The 17,579-nt window shown below is 52.6% G+C and overlaps 1 protein-coding gene across 1 annotated transcript; it reads right to left on the bottom strand.

Annotated features, from left to right (window-relative positions):
* Positions 1-147: 147 nt before the first annotated feature.
* Positions 148-11,393, bottom strand: UBXN6 (UBX domain protein 6). Its single transcript, XM_074351062.1, has 10 exons — positions 11,191-11,393; positions 8,100-8,263; positions 7,589-7,653; positions 6,448-6,576; positions 2,932-3,029; positions 2,394-2,469; positions 1,658-1,742; positions 1,198-1,548; positions 815-963; positions 148-298 (listed from the first exon to the last, which is right to left on the bottom strand). The coding sequence occupies exons 1-10, from the start codon at positions 11,271-11,273 to the stop codon at positions 173-175; spliced, it is 1,326 nt and encodes a 441-aa protein (XP_074207163.1). The 5' UTR covers positions 11,274-11,393; the 3' UTR covers positions 148-172.
* Between the last annotated feature and the right edge of the window lie 6,186 nt (positions 11,394-17,579).

Genomic DNA, 17,579 nt, shown 5'->3' with positions numbered 1-17,579 from the left:
CAAGCAGTGCCCCTCCCCACACCCACGTGCACTGGGGGCCAGGGCAGGCGGTTCCAGAGGAGGCCGGGAGGCCCTGGAGTGGTGGGGGGACTGGGACGAGAGGAGTGTGAGGGAGGCAGGAGGAGCACAAGACAGACCCACGGGGGCTGAAGCCAACCCTGCTTTTATTTCACTAGAGCCTCTCAATGGCCGACAGGAGCTCAGGTTTCAGGATAGATGAGTCCGGCTCGGCCCCCGCGGCCCTGATGTCTTCCAGCACCGCCGTGTCCCACGAGAAGGACAGGAGGGCTGAGGGCACCTGCAACGGGATGAGAAGCCTCAGCCCTGCTCTGGCCTTTATGTGACAGAAGCCCTGTCTTCATGTTAAAATCTTTAAGCTGGAGCCAGGCCCACCTGGGGCCACTCCCCGCCAGTGACAACACAGTCATGCAGTCAGTCCGTCCCCGTAGCAGGGGATCCTCTGGCAATGGCCAGGCTGACGCTGACCCAATATCCAGGGCAGTCAGGCCCTCCCAGACTCCCTGAATCAGGGTCTGGTCACCCTCAGGCCCCCTCCTGCATCCTCCCCAGTAATTCCCTGCGTTTCGAATGCCACACTTGTCCTGCTGCTCAGAAGACTACACACTTGCCACACTCCCGTTTTATAGACAAGAAGTTACTCAAGATCACACTGCAAGTAAGTGGAAAGGTGGGACATATTAAACCTGGGAAGGCTGGCCCCAGGATACCTTCCCCTAAGGCCACCCCAAACTAAAGAGCATCCCCCTCATCAAGAATTCAAGAACCTGAGAGACCCCGGACCTGCTGCACTCACCAGCCCGCACTCATTGAAGGCCAGGTTCTCATCCTCGGACAGCTTCTGCCCACCTGAGGCCAGCAGCTCAAAAGGCAGCCAGTCACTCTGCAAGGCCTCCCGGACAAACCCGTACAGTGCCGCCACCCGCTCCCGGGCATAGAAGGTCCCTGGGGGCAAGACAGGCAGGTGGCGCTGGAGCTCGTGGGAACCCGCCTGGGCCCACCCAGCCCCCTGAGCTATCACCCTCCTCGCCTGAAGATGGGGCTGGAGTGCCTCCCCCAGGACGAGCTCAGACCAGAGAGGCCTTCTGCTGCCTCCCGGGCCCAGCAAGCCCAAGGCAGCAGCGGCCACGCCGCGCCCAGAGCCCAGCCTGGCAGGTCAGCCGGGCAGCAGGCACGCACCCTGGAGGAGGCAGCCGTCGGGGAAACGCACGCGCAGCAGCGTGTACGTGTACTTGCGCAGCTCCCTCTGCTCCTCCCGCTCGCGCATGGCCTTGGTCCGCAGCACGCTCAGCCGCTCCACGGCCTCCGACCGGAGCCTCTGCTCCCGCTTGATCTCCTCGGCTGTGAGGTTGAAGAAGTCTGCAGGCAGGTCAAACTGGGAGGCCAGGGGTGAGGGCCGGAAGACCCGGCGCTGGCGGGCCAGCGTGGCCCGCACGGGCTCGGCGCGCAGCAGCTGCTCCTTGTGCTGCTCCAGGCTCTCGGGCTGGGCCAGGACGTCCTCGCTCAGCACGTAGAACTCTTCAGGGCCCTCTGGGGCACAGACGGACTGATGTCACTGCCGCGGGAGGGAGCCCCCCCGCACCGGGCCCTCCCACCCACTCCTCAAGGCTCAGCCAAGGCCCTTCACTGTCCCTCTTACCCTGGTCAGGGACTGGAAGCAACACCTTCTGGAAGCCGATAGCCTCAAAAAACTCGTGGGTCCCTTCCAGGCAGTTAATGCGCTCCTGGGAGCGGAGCCAGAGGTCACACAAGACCCTTGGGGCCTTCTTGTGCCCCATGAATCTCACTGCCCACACCACCCTCCCAGCCCAGAGGCCCCAGTCTCAGCAGCGGCTGCCCCTGGACAGGATGAATCCCGAAAGCAGTCTGCGGGACTAAGCTCAGAGGGCCTGGGACCCCTAACAGTCGACACTAAGGTGAAGGAGGCAGAAGGAAGAGTCAAAGGACAGTGTGGGGAGGCGGGCTGTGTGATGCTGGATGCAGGTGGGGGCCACCAGGAGACAGCAGTACCCTGCCAGCTGCACGGGTACTACAGGCCAGGGTGGCAGGACCCTGCGATTTCTCCATAGAAATCAAAAGTCCGCATTTGTGTGAAAAACCTCCCCAGTGCTAATGTGTTCCCAGCTAATTCAAAGAAAAGTCAAACACACTGTGGGTGGCAGGGAGAGCAGACAACGTCGCGTATTGTGCACGACATGTGCACCTCAACTCCCGAACCCTGTGGGGGCCCTTCTGCAGCCTGGCTTCAGGCACCGCTGGGTGTTTGCAGGCTAGATGCTCCCACCACCAGACTGGGTCCCCTGTGGCCTCATGGGCCCAGCCACGCCAGTCACGCCAGCCACACCAGGCTACGTCACCCTGGTGGCAGCCCTCACCTGGAACACCTTGTTCTGCAGCTTGATCTTCCGGTACTTCTCCTCCTCGGGATGCAGGTGGATGTTGTCCAGGTACCTGGGGAGGACAGGACAGCCACTCAGAGCCACACTGGCTCATGCTAAGAGTGACCCCAGGGAAGGCTACCATCATACCTTGGATACCCAGCCCCTGGTGCTGCTGAGGCTGGGCCTCCTTCTCTGACCTGCCTCCCCCTGAGGGCACCGAGGAACCTGCATAGAGGGGTGGAGCAGGCAGAGCCAGGATAACCATCCCCAGAGCCAGCTTGGGGGCTCCTGAGCAACACAGACCTTTGAGTCCCCGGGGACCTGCTCAATCAGGCGACTGGGGGTGGAGATACCACGCCTCCTTCACATTCTTCTGATGATCCCGAAGGGAAGCCGGCGGGGGGAACCCCCGATTTGGTAAACCCTTTCATAACACAGACAGGTAAACTGAGGCCCAAGGAGGCCAAGCCCCTTCCCTGAGGGCTCAGGGGAGTGAAGGGTGGGACCCCATGGGATGGGGCCACCCACTCACTTGGCGATGGTGTCCACGCCCAGCTTCACCCGGTCCCGGTCCTTGTTGAAGGTGTGGATCTTCATGATGGAGGCAGCCACCGGGTCGGTGGAAAAGTGCTGGGAGGAGGGAGGAAAGCAAGTCAGAAAGCACCCACCTCGGGGCCTGGAGGCCATGCCTGCTGAGCAGCCTGGTCTCAGCACTCAGGTGGCAACGGTGACACGGGTGATGATGGTAGGAACTGTCTCATAGCAGGCCCCAGCGTGTGACTGATGCAAACTCAACTGTACTTGCCCAGCAGCAAAGGAAGAAGAGCTCTTTTGATGACTCCATCACAGGCCTTGGCCCTGCCCTCACCTCTAGGGAAGAGGGGGCGTTGGCAGCTGAGCCGACGCCACCCCTCAGGTCAGTCTGACACAGACCTCTGCCTTCCGCTCTGACCCTGGAGCCCGACCCCAGCACTGAGCTCTGCCAAGGGCGCTGCAGCTTTCTGGGCACCCAGAACCCAGTGGCCACCGTGGATGCACCATCCCCTCCTAATCTCCCAGCCCGACAAGGGGCGTTTCAGAAACAGGTGGCACAGACAGGACACAAAAGAGGTCTGTGACCCGTGGCTGCCTGGCACACAGCTGGGGAGGCAAAATAGTGGAAATACCACTGACCAGTCCCCGAGCCTCAGGGGTTCCACCTGCTTCCCTGGGGAGGGGGGGAGTTGAAGCTGGAACTCTGGAGAGGTCACAGGGCCTACGTTTGATCCCTCAGCCAGCCCAGCCTCTGAGCTGCCCCCCAACGCCAGGGACTTTGTGAACAGCATCCCGGCGGGGAGAGGCCGAGAACGGCAGCTAAAGCGAGGAGCAAGACTGCGCAGCAGATCTGCCCGCGCTCTGGACAGCCACCGCACACGGCCACGCCATGTGGTCTCGTTTCTCTGCTGTCCTAGAAAGGCAACAGGCACAGGGCGAGCAGGGCTGCCACCCGCATCAGCCCCAGTTCATTTGCACTGTCCGGTTGACAGCTGGGTCACCAGAGGCGATGTGTCAGAGCACAGACAAGCCGGCACGCTCAGGTCACCCCGGACAGCCTCACAGAAGCCCAGCCAGAGGCCTGGCCCGGGCACGCTCAGAGCTCAGGGAAGGCAGGTGTGGGCCTTGCCCCGGCCCTGCCCCTGCCCCAGCCGCCTCCCTAAAACTACACAGGCGTGAGCCTTCAGCAGCCACGCTGGTGGCACTCGGATGTCGGATCCAAGCTAGGCCAGCTCTCCTGTGAACCTCAAGTTGGGACCCAGCCCAGCCGGCCAGTTTAGTTGCTGGAGTAGGACAAAAGGGCCGAAAAGGGCAGAGAAAGCAGGTCTGCAGAGAAACAGTGAGATGGGGGCATCAGGACACGGCTGAGCCAGGCCAGCCCTGGCAGACCACCCCACCTACCTCCTAAGAGCCAGCAGAGCCACCCCCTGGGGAAGAGCCGCAGCTCCAAACGCCGTTCTCAGATGTTTCCAGGTGGCCTGCAGCCTCGTTTGAATTAGGGCCAGGGCACACAGACAGACAAGGGGCAAAGGAACAGAGCGTCCGGGAAGAACAGAATCCATGTAGGGATTTACCTGGTGACAAGGGCAGATTTCACAGCTGCGGCCAAAAGACGGGTGTTTTCAATAAATGGGGACTGGGAAAAATCGGTAACTATCTGGGAGAAAAGAAAACACTAGCTCCATGCTTCATATTCTACACAGGGATAAATTCCAGCTGGATCAAAGCTTTAAACATTAAAACAAAACACACAACAAAAAGCAAAACAGAAAAGCACTAGAAAAACCATGGAACTGTTTTAATCCCAAGGTGGGGAAGGACTTTCTAAGTATGCCACAAAACCCGAAAGCCATAAAATAAAACTGACACACCCAATTATAGAGAGAAAAAATTTCTACGTGGCAACGTGGTGTATGTCGACTAAAAGTAAACAACCGGAGAGAAGTATTCACAACTCGAACCACAGCCAAAACACTAAGTTTCTTGATTAAAAAACTGCCTACAAATCAGTAAGAAAAAGAACCAACACCCAACACAAAAATGGGCAAAGGATGCATTCTCATATGAAAACATAGCCAACCTAACCCAAAATAAGGGAAATGCAAATTAAAACTAAGCTCTTGTTTTTACCTATCAATTTGGATAAAGACAAAAAAAAGTCTGGCAACAGTGATGGCGGAGGGGACAAAGAAGTGGGTACTCTGTCACGCTGCTGGCAGGAGTGTGAGTCCGGACACCTTCATGCAGGGTCACCTGCTCACAACCATCCAAAGCCCGACACAAGTGTCCTTTGTCCCAGGAGCTCTGCTTCCAGAACAACCTACAGCTCGAAGTGACGTGCAGACGTTTTCATATCAACTGTCCTCACTAGCAAAAGATGAACCTTCCCACATGCTCTTCCACGTGGGGCTGGGTAAACAGGGAACAATTTGCAGTGAACAGCACACAGTCGGTATGGAGAAAGCAGACTTTCCCTCAAACTGCTCAGAAAAAAATAAGGGTGACAAAGCAAATGGGATTAAAAATGTTAACAACTGGCAAATCTGGCTAAGATGGGCTGAATGATAGATATGTGTGTCCTGATCCCTGGAACCTGTGAATGTGCTAAGTTACCTGGCCGGGGGCAGGAAGGAGGCAGGTAGAGTTGAGGCTGCTGATCAAGTGGACCTTAAAATAGGGAGATGAGCCTGGATTATCCGGGTGAGCCCAGCAGACTCAGTCCAGCCCTTAAAAGGGGGATGAGGGAGAGGAGAGAGCAGCAGAGAGATGGCAGTTGAGAGAGCCCTGGCCTGGCACCGCGGGCAGCGAAGATGGAGGAAGGAGGAAGGAGCCACGGAATTCAGACAGCCTGACTCCCCTCAGGGCTCCCAGAAGGCACCCTGACTGTAGCTCAGTGAGACCCACGTCCCACTTCTAACTTCCAGAACTAAGAGGAGAGACATGCTGTCTGAAGCCACTAAGTTCGCAGCAATTTGTCAGAACAGTAGTAAGACAAATTAGTAATAAGTTCCTACTGGAACTCAGGCCCTGGGTAAAAGGTATTCAGGTGTTCTTTTAGTTCTTGCAATTTTTCTTTAAGTTTGAAATTACTTCCAGATACAGGGTTTTAAGGAATAAAAAAGAAAAAAATGGGAGTTCTCTCTGTATTGACATAACACCCAGCAGTTTCCATGTCAGGTATAAATGATACATTACCTGTTACATAAAATAAAAACACAACAAGTGTGGGGAGCTACAGAGGCTTCGGTGGTTTGTACGCGTTAGGACTCTGTCTGAATAGGGACGGAAACCACCACCGACAGCTGCCTCGGGGAGGGTGGCCCGGAGGTGGGCGGGAGGCAGCTTTTCCCCACCTACCCTTCTGTATTTTGAATTCTATCCCATGTGTGAATATTACCTCCTTAGAGAGAGATTAAAACAGACCACAGCATACGCAGGTGGGGACGTGACAGGGCCTCGGTGCCAGCCGGGCTCCTGGGAGGCGGCTCCAGCACCGGGGCGGGCGGGCACTCACCGAGAGAATGGCCTCTCTGATGCGGGTGTCCCGCTGGTCCTTCCTCAGGATGGCCCCTGTGAGCGGGCAGGTGAAGTACACTCCGGGCACCGCCAGGTGGGTCGAGCCTTCTTCTTTGGGCTCAGGCACCTGGGAGGAGGGGTGAAGGCGTCTCAGCTTGGATTGTGAGCCAAAGCCCTGAGAGCTTGGTCCTGGGAGCCAAACACCCCTGGTCCCAATGCTGTCCCCTCCGCCTACTGGCCATGGGACACCTTGGCCAAGTGGCCAAGCCCCTTTGAGCCTGTCTTCTGGTCTGTAAGATGTCCCACAGGACCACCTCAGACTTAAACAAGGTAAGGAACATGTGGCAGCTCCAGACAGGGCAAGCGCTCAGTCGATGGCTCCTGCTGTTCCCATTCCCCCTCTGGTGAGGAAGGGGCTTTAGTGGAGAGTCAGGAGTCATGGTGCCCTGGACCAGTCCCAGCCTCACCCTGGCCCTCAATTCCTAGACAATCTTCAGGGTCTCCTCCTTTCTAAAATTCAGTGAGGCCTGACGGGAAGCGCTGCTCAGAACAGCCTTTCTGCTCAAGTTCTCCTTCAAGGCCTGCCTCCTCCAGGAACCCTGTCCTGATTGCACCAGTCTCTGTGGCACCCTTCTACTTCTAAGTAAGGCAGCAGAGGGCAGTGCTAGGGTAAGGGCTTTAGAGCAGGACAGACTACGGCTGTAGTCCTGCCCTTGCTGGTTTTGAGGTGCATGATTGAGGACAGCTGGCCTCACCTCTCTGAACCTGTTTTCTCTTCTGGAAAGTGGGAGCTATAACAGTACCTACTCTCATGGGGTCACAGGCTGTGGGGATGACTTAGTGGAGGTTCAGTCCCTCTCCCAACGTCTGGGCCTGGTGTCGTTAGGTGCCAAGCATGCAGGTCCCAGAGGACACCACGTTCCACCACAGCCACCTCTACCTTTCAAGGTGGGGTCCCCCAACCTCCTTCACACCCCAAGGCCAGAGGTGACTGATCCACTGGGACATCTCTTCTGTGTCTCCCCAGCCTCCCCACACCTGACACAGGAGAGAGCCCAAGCAGGGCCTCTAAGGGCCCCCAGCTCGCCAACCCCAGGCCGCCCCTCAGGATGTTGTGCTGCCACTAGGGAGGCTCTTACCGTGTTGGTCCCCAGGGCGTCCAGGTTCCCACTGATAGTCGCTTCAGCTCGAAGTTCCTTTCTCACTGGAGAGACAGGTATGGGTCGGTGTGTGAGCCAGTGAGCCAGGCACACGCCCTCCCCAGCCCGGATCCTCACGTGGGTCAAATTCGAATTCTTGCAGCTCAAGGTCCCACGAGGCCCCACCGCCTCTCCAAACCCCCAGGCTGTGCCAGACCATGCGTTCCTCCTGTCTCCCCTCCGCAATCTCCCTGAGGTCTGAGCCACCCAGACCACGGCAGACCCCTCTGCCTTTCACCTGCATCTCCCCTTTGTGGACCGGTTCACAACTGTGATTTAAACCACCCCTCCAACTCCAAATCAATGGTTAATGCAATGATTTTCACCCGGAGCCAAGCACAGGGTCTGGGACCCACGAACAGTGGAGGATCAGCCTCGAGGGTGGAGGGGCAAAGGCCCGCACCACCTCTCCCTGCGTCCCGACAGCAGCCCAAGGACGGCTGCAGCTTACCCTGGTTCCGGATGGAGTCCTGTGACGTGGGGCCCCGCGCCCTGGGCTGCTTCTGCTCAAGCCGGGCCAGGGCTGCCGCGGCCGCCATCTGCGCCTCATCAGTGGGTCCCTGGCGGGGCTGCCGGATCGCCGGCTGGTTGGGCTTTTCTTTGGGGGCCTTTTCCCTGAGCAGACACAGAGGGACAGTGAGGCAACGTGGGGGCAGGCAGATGGTGGTTCTGCTCCCAGCTCTGCCCCTTTGGGCAAGTCCTACACCAGTCTGAGCCAGGTAGCTGTCACCTGTTAAGTGGAGGTAAGAGCGCCTGCCTGTGAGTGTGGGGCCGTGGAGCTGGCGTGAAGCACCTACCGTCTGCAGGGGCCGAGACCTCAGGCCTCTCACTCCCTTCCCTCAGGAAGTCTCCCCCTCCACTATCTACAACGGTGAGACATCCAGGCTTCATTTACTGAGCACCTGCTATATGCCAGGCAGTGTGCCAGGAGCTAGCTGGGGTTCAGCCTGTGTATTCCTCACACCAACATTCCTCTAGGGGAGGTCTCTAGATCCCCTTTCACAAGCCCCAGAGGGTCACGGAAGCTTGGGCAGCATGCCAGGTCACACACAAGCCCTGCGTGGAGTGTGTTACAAAGATCTGGTTTCATCTCCCCTCCTCCTGGGAGGTAAGCAGGTGATTACCCCATGGGATGGGCAGCTTCCTAATCTTAGCACGAAAATGACCTGGTCTGACCTCCTTTCCTCAGGACCCTCTCCCAACCTCGGTAGCTGGAATCATCTGTGCTGTATCTCTACCAACTTCTCAGGAACCAAGGCTGTCAGTTCATGACCCTTACGCTGCCACTCTGCTCAGATCCCCAGGCAGCCCTCTTTTCTTGTCCCAAGGCCTCTGGGAGATTCCTGCCTAGCCCTGCCCCTCTCTCTAGCCCTCCCCATAGCTGAGGATTTCGCACTGAAGAAAAGACCAGTCGTGTAGCTCCACCCAAGCCCCATGTGGTATCTAGATCTTTCTATAAAAATGCCATTTTCCAAGACCCCTCACGCACTCCCTTTATGCAGCCAGAGGGATCCTTCTAAAACCCAGGCCAGGGCTTGTCCCTCCTCTGCACAAAGCCCCCGTAACAAGCACAAGAGAATCCTGCAGCCTCCAAAGCCTACAGGCCCCTTACAACCTGACCCTTTCTCTCATTCACTCCTATCTTATCTACACTCCTTGCTGTTTTCACATAGGCCCAACCATTCCTACCACAGGACCTTTGCACTTTCTGTGCCTTATGCCTGGAGTGTGCTGTCTGGGAGCGGGTTGGCAGAGACTGCTTCACAGGGGTGTGTGGGTGACAGGGGTTGATTTCCGAATGACTGAGTCTCACCTCATCCAACTCTCAGTTCAAAGGTCACCTTCTCAGAGAGGCCTTCCCAGACTACCTAACAGTCCCCAACGTCCCTATCTTGACACTGTTTATTTTCCTTCATGGTTGATCTTTCATCATTTATACATTGGTTTACTTGTTCAACTCTCCCCACTAGAAGGTGAGCCCTGAGAGGGCAGGGGTTTTCTCTCTTTGCCACCGTAACAGTGCTGGACACACCCTCCCACACACCCTCAGTTTCCAGTCTCATTCCAGGGAAGTCACAGAAGCCCAGATCTCCATCTCACTGCCCACTCCTCCCCTCCCAGGTCTCCAGTCTGACAGAGCCATCGCCCACTCGGCCCCCACCTCCTTCCTGTCACACAGTCTCAGCTGCACCAGCCCCCCCCCATCTCCACTGACTACTTGCTGAACAAATGAACGGACCCCCTTGTCTGGCCCACGGCTCCCCTGGGCCTGCTGCCCTCCTCTCCCCACCTCAGGCTCCCAGGACCTGCGCTTTCCTCCCTTATTCACAGACCTGGCCTTCATGGGCCTCCTTCACCCACACAGTGCTCCCCTCCCAGGAACCCCAGGAATGCCCAATCCTTGTGACAGATGCCCTGATGTCCTTGCCACACACCCACTCTCCCTCACCCACGCCCACTGCCTCATGATTCCCTCACCATCCCTTCCTGCCAGCCTTCCAGACTCTCTGACTCCTCCCAGTTCCCGCCTCTTCACAATCCCTTCCATCATTCCTCACAGACCCCTCCCCAGCCTTACATCTTTCTTAGTCACTCCCCATCCAAAACTTCCACAGGCCCTCCAGCACCCTCTGTAGCTCCCTGTAGCAACCTCAGCCCCTCTGAGACTCCCTCTGCACAACCCACCCCGCAGTGATGCCTCCTTCTCAGCCCACCATCCCTTGGTCTGGCATCTGTACCTGCTCCAGCTTTTCACAGCACTGACCCCTCACACACCTCCCCAAGGAGTCTCCAGTGTTGCCCCCAGGCCCTTCTCTTCTCCAAGTCCTCCCAGACAAGTCAGAGGCCTGGAAGTGCAGGCCACCTCCCTCCCCTCCCAGATCTCCCTCGGGGCCTCCAGGCCAGCTCAGCCATCACCCACACAGCCCCCATCTCCTTCCTGTCACAGACTCCTCCAGCTCCTCGCCTCCACTCACCTGCCTCCATTCTCCTCTCAGATCTTCTTCAGCCCCTCGCAGCATCCCCCAGTTTATCTGGACCTCTCAAGTACCTGACCACCCCTCCAACAACGCCTCAGACTCCCTGGCCTTCCAGAACCTCATCCCGTCCTCCCTCCTGCTCCAGAACCAAGGCCCAGGTCCCTATTGCCATGGACTCCAAGTCTCACAACTTTTTGCGACCCCAGCTCTACTTGCTTCTTCAGGATCAGTCCCCAATTTCCGGTCACCTAGATTCCCCCCAATCTTAAGTGATGCCCATTCTCCGCTCCCCTGGTCTCTCCTTTACTGCCCACCCTAGCCCGCCAAGATCTCTCCAGACCCCTCACTTCCTGCAGCCCCGCCCCCTTGGGCCTCGCCCATCCTGCCCCGCCCCCAGAGGCCTCCCCTCCCCCTTATTTCCACTTCCCCCTTGCCCCGCCCCCCCAAGGTCTCTCCCCACCCCCTGACTCTGCTGCCCCTCCCTGCCTCTCGCCTTCTCTGTCCTCCCCCAGCCCACACCCTCCCCCTGCCCCCGGGCCTCAAGCCCCAGCACCCGTCACGCACCCCACCGACTCTGTGAGCTTCTGACCGGGCCCCGCGCTCTTGAATTTGATGTCGGCCTTGATCTCCTGGAAGAATTTCTTCATGGTGGTGGCGGGCCCAGCGGCGGGGGGCCGCGGGGGCGGGGGGCGCAGGGCCCAGTCAGGGAGGGGCCGGCAGGAGCTAACAACCGGAAAGAAAATACAGTGCTGCCGGAAGTCCCGCCTTCGCGCGGCCACCCACGTGACAATCGGCTGGGCGTGCCTCTCTAGCTCTCCGCGTCTTGCTGGCCCCAGAGTGACCGCTCTGCACTCTTGGGCCACGTCTCGGTGGTTCTCCAGGACTCTGTTGCCATCGGCAACGAAGGCGCTCCTAGGCTGTATGTGAGCGCTTTTCACCGCGTTCTCCAAAGAGAGACAAGAGAGGGAGGGACAGGCCGACTGACCCTCACGGAGAAAGCAATGGCTCTGTCCTTTCCGCTGCTCAGGAACCTTCCCTGGCTCCCCAGCGGTTACGCGATAAAGTCCCAATTCAATGCGGGGACATTCAGGGCCCCCACACCCCAGCCCCGCGGTCAGCCCAGTAGCCCCCACGCACACAGTGGAGGAGAGAATGAAGAGGATGCTCAGGGCTAGGGTTTGGAGACCCGCGATGGCGGATCCCCAAGGGGGTTAAATTAAGGAGACGGAGATTATCCCAAGGGCGTGGGCGGGATTTAAGGAAGAATCTAGTGCAGACCACCTTCCTGAACTTCAGTTTCCTGTCTACAAAATACGGATAAGAATAGCACTGGAAAGAGATCACTGGGGTCCAGCTTGGAGGCGGCCCCACCACACTAGAGCAATGAGTACAAATGCAATAGAGGGTGCTTTCTGCCCACCAGTTTGCAGCAGGTAGAAAGCATGCTATGGAAAAACAAGGCAGGAAAGAAGGGCAAAATTCTAACACAGGTTACTTGGGTTTGGGGGGGTTATAGGGGATTTTTCTCCCTTTTTTCCTAGTGTCCAAGTTTTCTTTAATGGAGCTCTATTAATTTTACAATAGAAAATATTATTTTAAAATACAAGACAATTGAATTAAGCCTCTAGGTCTAAGTTACAGGAATTACAAGGGATGTGAGACATTCTCCAAGCTGGCTGACCTGCTTGCTCCAGAAAGTCAATGTTGTGAAAAATAAACAAGATTCTAATTTAAAAGGATTAGAGGAACACAATCCTTACTTGCAGTGCATGAACCTTGATTTGATCCTGGTACAAAAAAAAAGAAAGCTGCAAAAACTTCTTAAAACAATGAAGAAATTTAAAATGGACTGAATATTAAATAATATCTTGGCATAAATATGATTTTTTGGTGTGATAAAGGTATCTTACTTATGTAATAAAATTTCCTTATTCTTAGGAAATGCTGAAGTATTTAAGGGTGAAATGTCATGCTAGATGTATGAAACTTACTTCCAAATTTGTTTAGAAACAAATATGTATATATTTACACACAGATATATAAACCACGTATGGGAAAATGTTAATTGCTGAATCTAGGTACAGTGTTGTGGTAGTTTTAAAATATGTGCATAAAGTCTTTGACAGTCCCCCTTTCCAAAGGTGGAGCCCAATTCTTCTCCCCTTGAATGTGAGTTGGAGTTAGTGACTCATTTTTTTTTAATTTATTTATTTTATTTAAATTTTGTTGAGGAGAGGTAATTATGTTTATCTATTTTATTTTTTAATGGAGGTATGGGAATTGAACCCAGTGGATGCTAGGCATCCACTCTTGCCACTGAGCTATACTCTCTCACCACCCCTGGACTGATGTCTCGACTGCAGTCTCATGAGAGACCCTCAGCCAGAACCCCCCAGATCCCTGGCCCACTGAATCTGCATGAGACATTAAATGTTGTTTTAGGTGACTAAATTCTGGGGTAATTTATCAGGCACCAATAGGTAACCAATAGAAGAACATACTGTGTTCATTGTGCTACTCTTTTTATGCTTTCTAAATGTTTGAAATATTGAAAATTACAGTTTAGCACTGTGAAATAAAGGATTATATCCTTTATAGTCTCAATGGAGGTAAAGAGACAGGCCCAAAATCACACAGCCAGACAATGGCAGTGACCCCTCCACCCCCGGCCACTTCCCTGAGAGTGAAGCCCTGTAGGGCTCCTCTGTTTGACATTCAAGATCAGGAGGCTCCTGGGGGTCTGCCAAGCCTCACCTCTTGTCATCACCCACTTTGCCCTCTCTGCCTTAGCTAATTAGAACTATTCATAGCTTATTACCTCCAGGCCTTTGTCCAAGTAGTCACCTCTGCTGGAAGAGACCTCTCTCCAATCCATCTAAAGTAATCCTCTTCCTCCAGGAAGCCCTCCCTGACCACCTTTCTCATGCTGGATGTAGTCTTCTCTGAGCTCCCAAAGCAACTCCCTCTTGTAATAACCATTGGTTGTATTTGCTGGGTGTTCACTATGTGCCTGGCTCTCTTTTGAGGGTTTGGCCCATGTTCTCTGTGTTATCATCACAATCTTCACAGCAGCTCTGTTTATAAACCAAACACTGTTGTGACTCCCATTTTACAGATGAGTAAACTAAGGCCCAGAGAAATCAAACCACTTGCTTAAGATTGCCCAGCTTTTGTGCAGCAGAAATAGTACTTCGACCCTCTAGGGTCCATACTTTGAATCCCAGGGGCCAGCAGAAGAGTGGGCCCTAAAGATGACCATGTCCTAATCCTGAGAACCTGTGAATATGGTGACATTTGTGGCAAAAGAGATGTTGCCGATGTAATTAAATTAAGGACCTTGAGATGGAGAGGTGATCCTGGATGACTTAGATGGGCCCTGTGTGATCACAGCGTCCTTATAAGAAGGAAGCAGGAGGGTCAGAAGAGATGTGTGACTGCAACAACACGAGAAGGACCCAACTTGCTGTTGTAGCTTTGAAGATGTAGGAAGGGGCCACAAGCCAAGGGATGCAGGCGGCTTGTAGAAGCTGGAAAAGGCCAGAAAATGGCTTCACCCCTAAAGCCTCTAGAAGGAATGCAATTCTGCCCATACTTGGATTTTAGCCCACTGAGACCCACGGGGGGCTTCTGATCTCCAGAATGTACCATTTCCAATTAGATTTGCACTGTTTTAAGTTGCTAAATTTGTGGTAATTTGTCACAGAAGTAATAAGAAATCCATACCAAACCTTTGAAACAAACAACCCTGGGAAATAAGTACTGATATTTCTTACCAATTTATAGTTTCGGATGGACTTGTCTATATCCCCACAGCTTGCAGAGGGACATTCAAACCTAGGACCATCAGACCCCAATCACACTCCTGGATTCCAACCCCCGATGCTATCCCTCTGCCTCAGTTTCCTTATCTGGAAAGTAGGGATGGAAAAGAACAATTGACAGGGGAGTGAAATTAACCATGTTAAATTCTTACTTACTGTTTGTGGCTTGGAACTGCTCCATAAATGTTAGTTATAATTCTACTTGGGTAAGTGCTCAGTAGGTATCTGCCAAAGACAAGACTGATAGCTAATGGTCCAGGCTGTAAACTGGAGAGCAAGCCTGTGGCACACAGTAGGAGCTCGGGCCACCTGCTGATTAGAAGGGGACGTTTCATGCAGTTCTGGGCGGGGCTGAGACTGGCGCCTTCCCCACCTTGCCTCCTCGGGCCAGGTGTCAGGCCCCATCTCTCAGGGAACAGGAAGTAATGTCACCTCCCCAGGTGATTACTATTGGCTCAACCTTGGGATTCACTGGCCTCTTATTTGGCGGGAAGGCATGTATCCTCTCTCTGCTCAACCCGCCACTTTGAGGGCCCTCCTAAGCCTCTTGGGGAACCCTGCACCCAGCTCTCAACAGAGCTGATCTTTTTTTCATCTGCTTGACATAGCTCAGCCAGGCCTGGGCAGGAAGCTTCTGGTTTTCTGCACTGGCTCAAGGTCTGGGGGAGAAGTTTCCACCGAATCAGGAAGGCGTTGGAGGTGAGGACTCGCAGAAGTGGCTCTCTTGCCCTGGGATGAACTGAATGTGTAACCTCAGGCAAGGCATGCCCCTCTCTGGGCCTCAGTGTCCCCATCTGTACCTTGGCCTAATCCAGGCCCCTCTGCACCAACTTCCTCATTCATTATGGGACTTCCATCCCTAAGCATTTCAGCAAATAAAAATACAAAACGCCCAGTAAGATCTGAATTTCAGATAAAAAACAAGTACTTTATAAAAAAAAAAAACAAAAAACAAAAAAACCCCAAATACTTTAATGTTTTATAGTTTAAGTTTACAATTAAATTTTTTTAATTTAATTTTTTTGGGGGGAGGTAATTAGGTTTATTTTATTTATTTATTTTTAATGGTAGTGCTGGGGCTTGAACCTGGGACCTCGTGCATACTAGGCACTCACTCTACCACTGAGCTATACCCTTCCCCTAAGTTTACAATCTTAACCATTTTTTAAAAAGCTATTTTAAAAAATATTTTTACTGGATGCTATGTGCATTTATTGTTAAGTATTTTCATTGTGATAAAATATACAATCAATTTACCATTTTAATCATTTCAAAATGCACAGCTCAGTGGCATTAAGCACATTCACATTGTTGTGCAACTATCCTCACCATCTATCTCCAGAACTTTCTCACTTTCCCAAACTGAAACTGTCCCCATTAAACACTGACTCCCCCTCCCCTAGCCCCTGGCCCTACCAACTACTTCCTGTCTCTGTGGATCTGACTCCTTTAGGGACTTCCTATGAGTGGAATCACACAGTGTTTGTCCTTCTGTGACTAGTTCCTTTCAGTGAACATAATGTCTTCAGGGTTCACCCATGTTGTAGAATGTATAACAAACATTTCTTTCGTATAACTATGTCACAAATATTGCATGGAACATACGTAACACTAAAAGAGTATTTGTTGTGTATCTACAATTCAGATTTAACTGAATTTTATCTGGCAATTCTACCTACAACCTTTCTTCCCATAGCAGCCTCCAGCAATTTTTTTAAATAGCTTTATTTGTTTTATTATTATTTTTAACGGAGGTACTGGGGATTGAACCCAGGACCTCGTGTATGTCAAGCATGCACTCTACCACTGAGATGTATCCACTCCCCTGCAAACAGCTTTATCGATATCTAATTTACATGCCCTAAAATTCACCTTTCTAAAGTGTACAATTAAATGAATTTCATTGCATACTTACAGAGGTCTGGGACCATCACCACAATCTAATTTTGGAACATTTCCGTAAGCCTAAAAAGAAACCTCATACCCCTTTGCAGTCACCCTGGATTCCTACCCTCAGCTCAAGGCAAACACTGATCTACTTTGTGTCTTGAAGAATTTGCCTTTTTTGGACATTCTATCAAATGTCTTATGATGCTGGAATCATAGAGTATGTGACCTGCCTGGCTTTTTTTTTTAACTGAGTATAACGTTTTTGAGGTTAATCCCTGTTGTAGTGTGTATCAGTGCTTTGTTTCTTCTTACTGCTGAAGAGTCAGCAATACAATTCATCATCAGGGTACACCACATTTGGTTTATTTACCTGTTGATGGACATTTGGGTTATTTCCTCCTTTTTTTTGCTTTTGTGAATAATGCTGTTATGACTTTTAGTTGTATATGTTTTGGTGTGGACGTTTGTTTTCATTTGTCTTTGGGTAGATACCTAGGGTTGGAATTGTTGGGTCATATGGTAAGTCTATGTTTAACTTTGTTTAAAAAAAGTCTTTTTTGAGATATATTTCACGTGCATAAGGATGTTTCTTGACTTTAAAGTATTATCTCTGTACCTGGTGATCAAATCTCTCCAGTTTTTTTGTCCAAGAAGTCAAAATAAAATGAAAGTGAAAATAAAATTTTAAATTTAAAAAAATAAAAAAGAAGTTAAAATAAAACCCAAACTTCTCACAGATATTTACAAGGTATATGATAGGTCCTCAACAGATCCTTTTGTTAATCCCTCTGCCCCAGATGCCCTCCCGGCGCCCACCCCACTAAATGGACCTGTCTCTAGTCATCTTTGAACTCTGGTTAAACTGTTTCCTCCACAAAACCTTCCTGGCCCTCCGGGATAGACGAAGTCTCAGCCGTTACTCAGCTTTTTCTTAAACACTATTCTACTTTGAGTTTCTTCCACGGATCCTAGTTACAAAGGTATTAACGTTTCTTTGCCCTGCTAGACGTTGAATTCCTCAAGAGCGGTGGGTAACAGTTCTCCCAGTATTTCCAACTGGTAGGCACAGTTTCCAGAGCCTTAGGGGTGGTGAAATCGTTTAATCCTTACTCCCCTATAAGATCGGTATCATTATGAGTCCCATTTTACAGGCAGGGAGCCTGAGGCATAGAGGTTACGTAATTTGGCCAGCCAGTGCTCAATACATTTTTCTCGACTGAATTAATATGTATATTGGGTATT

This window comes from Camelus bactrianus, chromosome 22 (genome assembly GCF_048773025.1).
Source record: "Camelus bactrianus isolate YW-2024 breed Bactrian camel chromosome 22, ASM4877302v1, whole genome shotgun sequence".
NCBI lineage: Eukaryota > Metazoa > Chordata > Mammalia > Artiodactyla > Camelidae > Camelus > Camelus bactrianus.
Note: the sequence above shows the minus strand (reverse complement) of the source record. Positions and strands in the feature narration are given on the sequence as shown.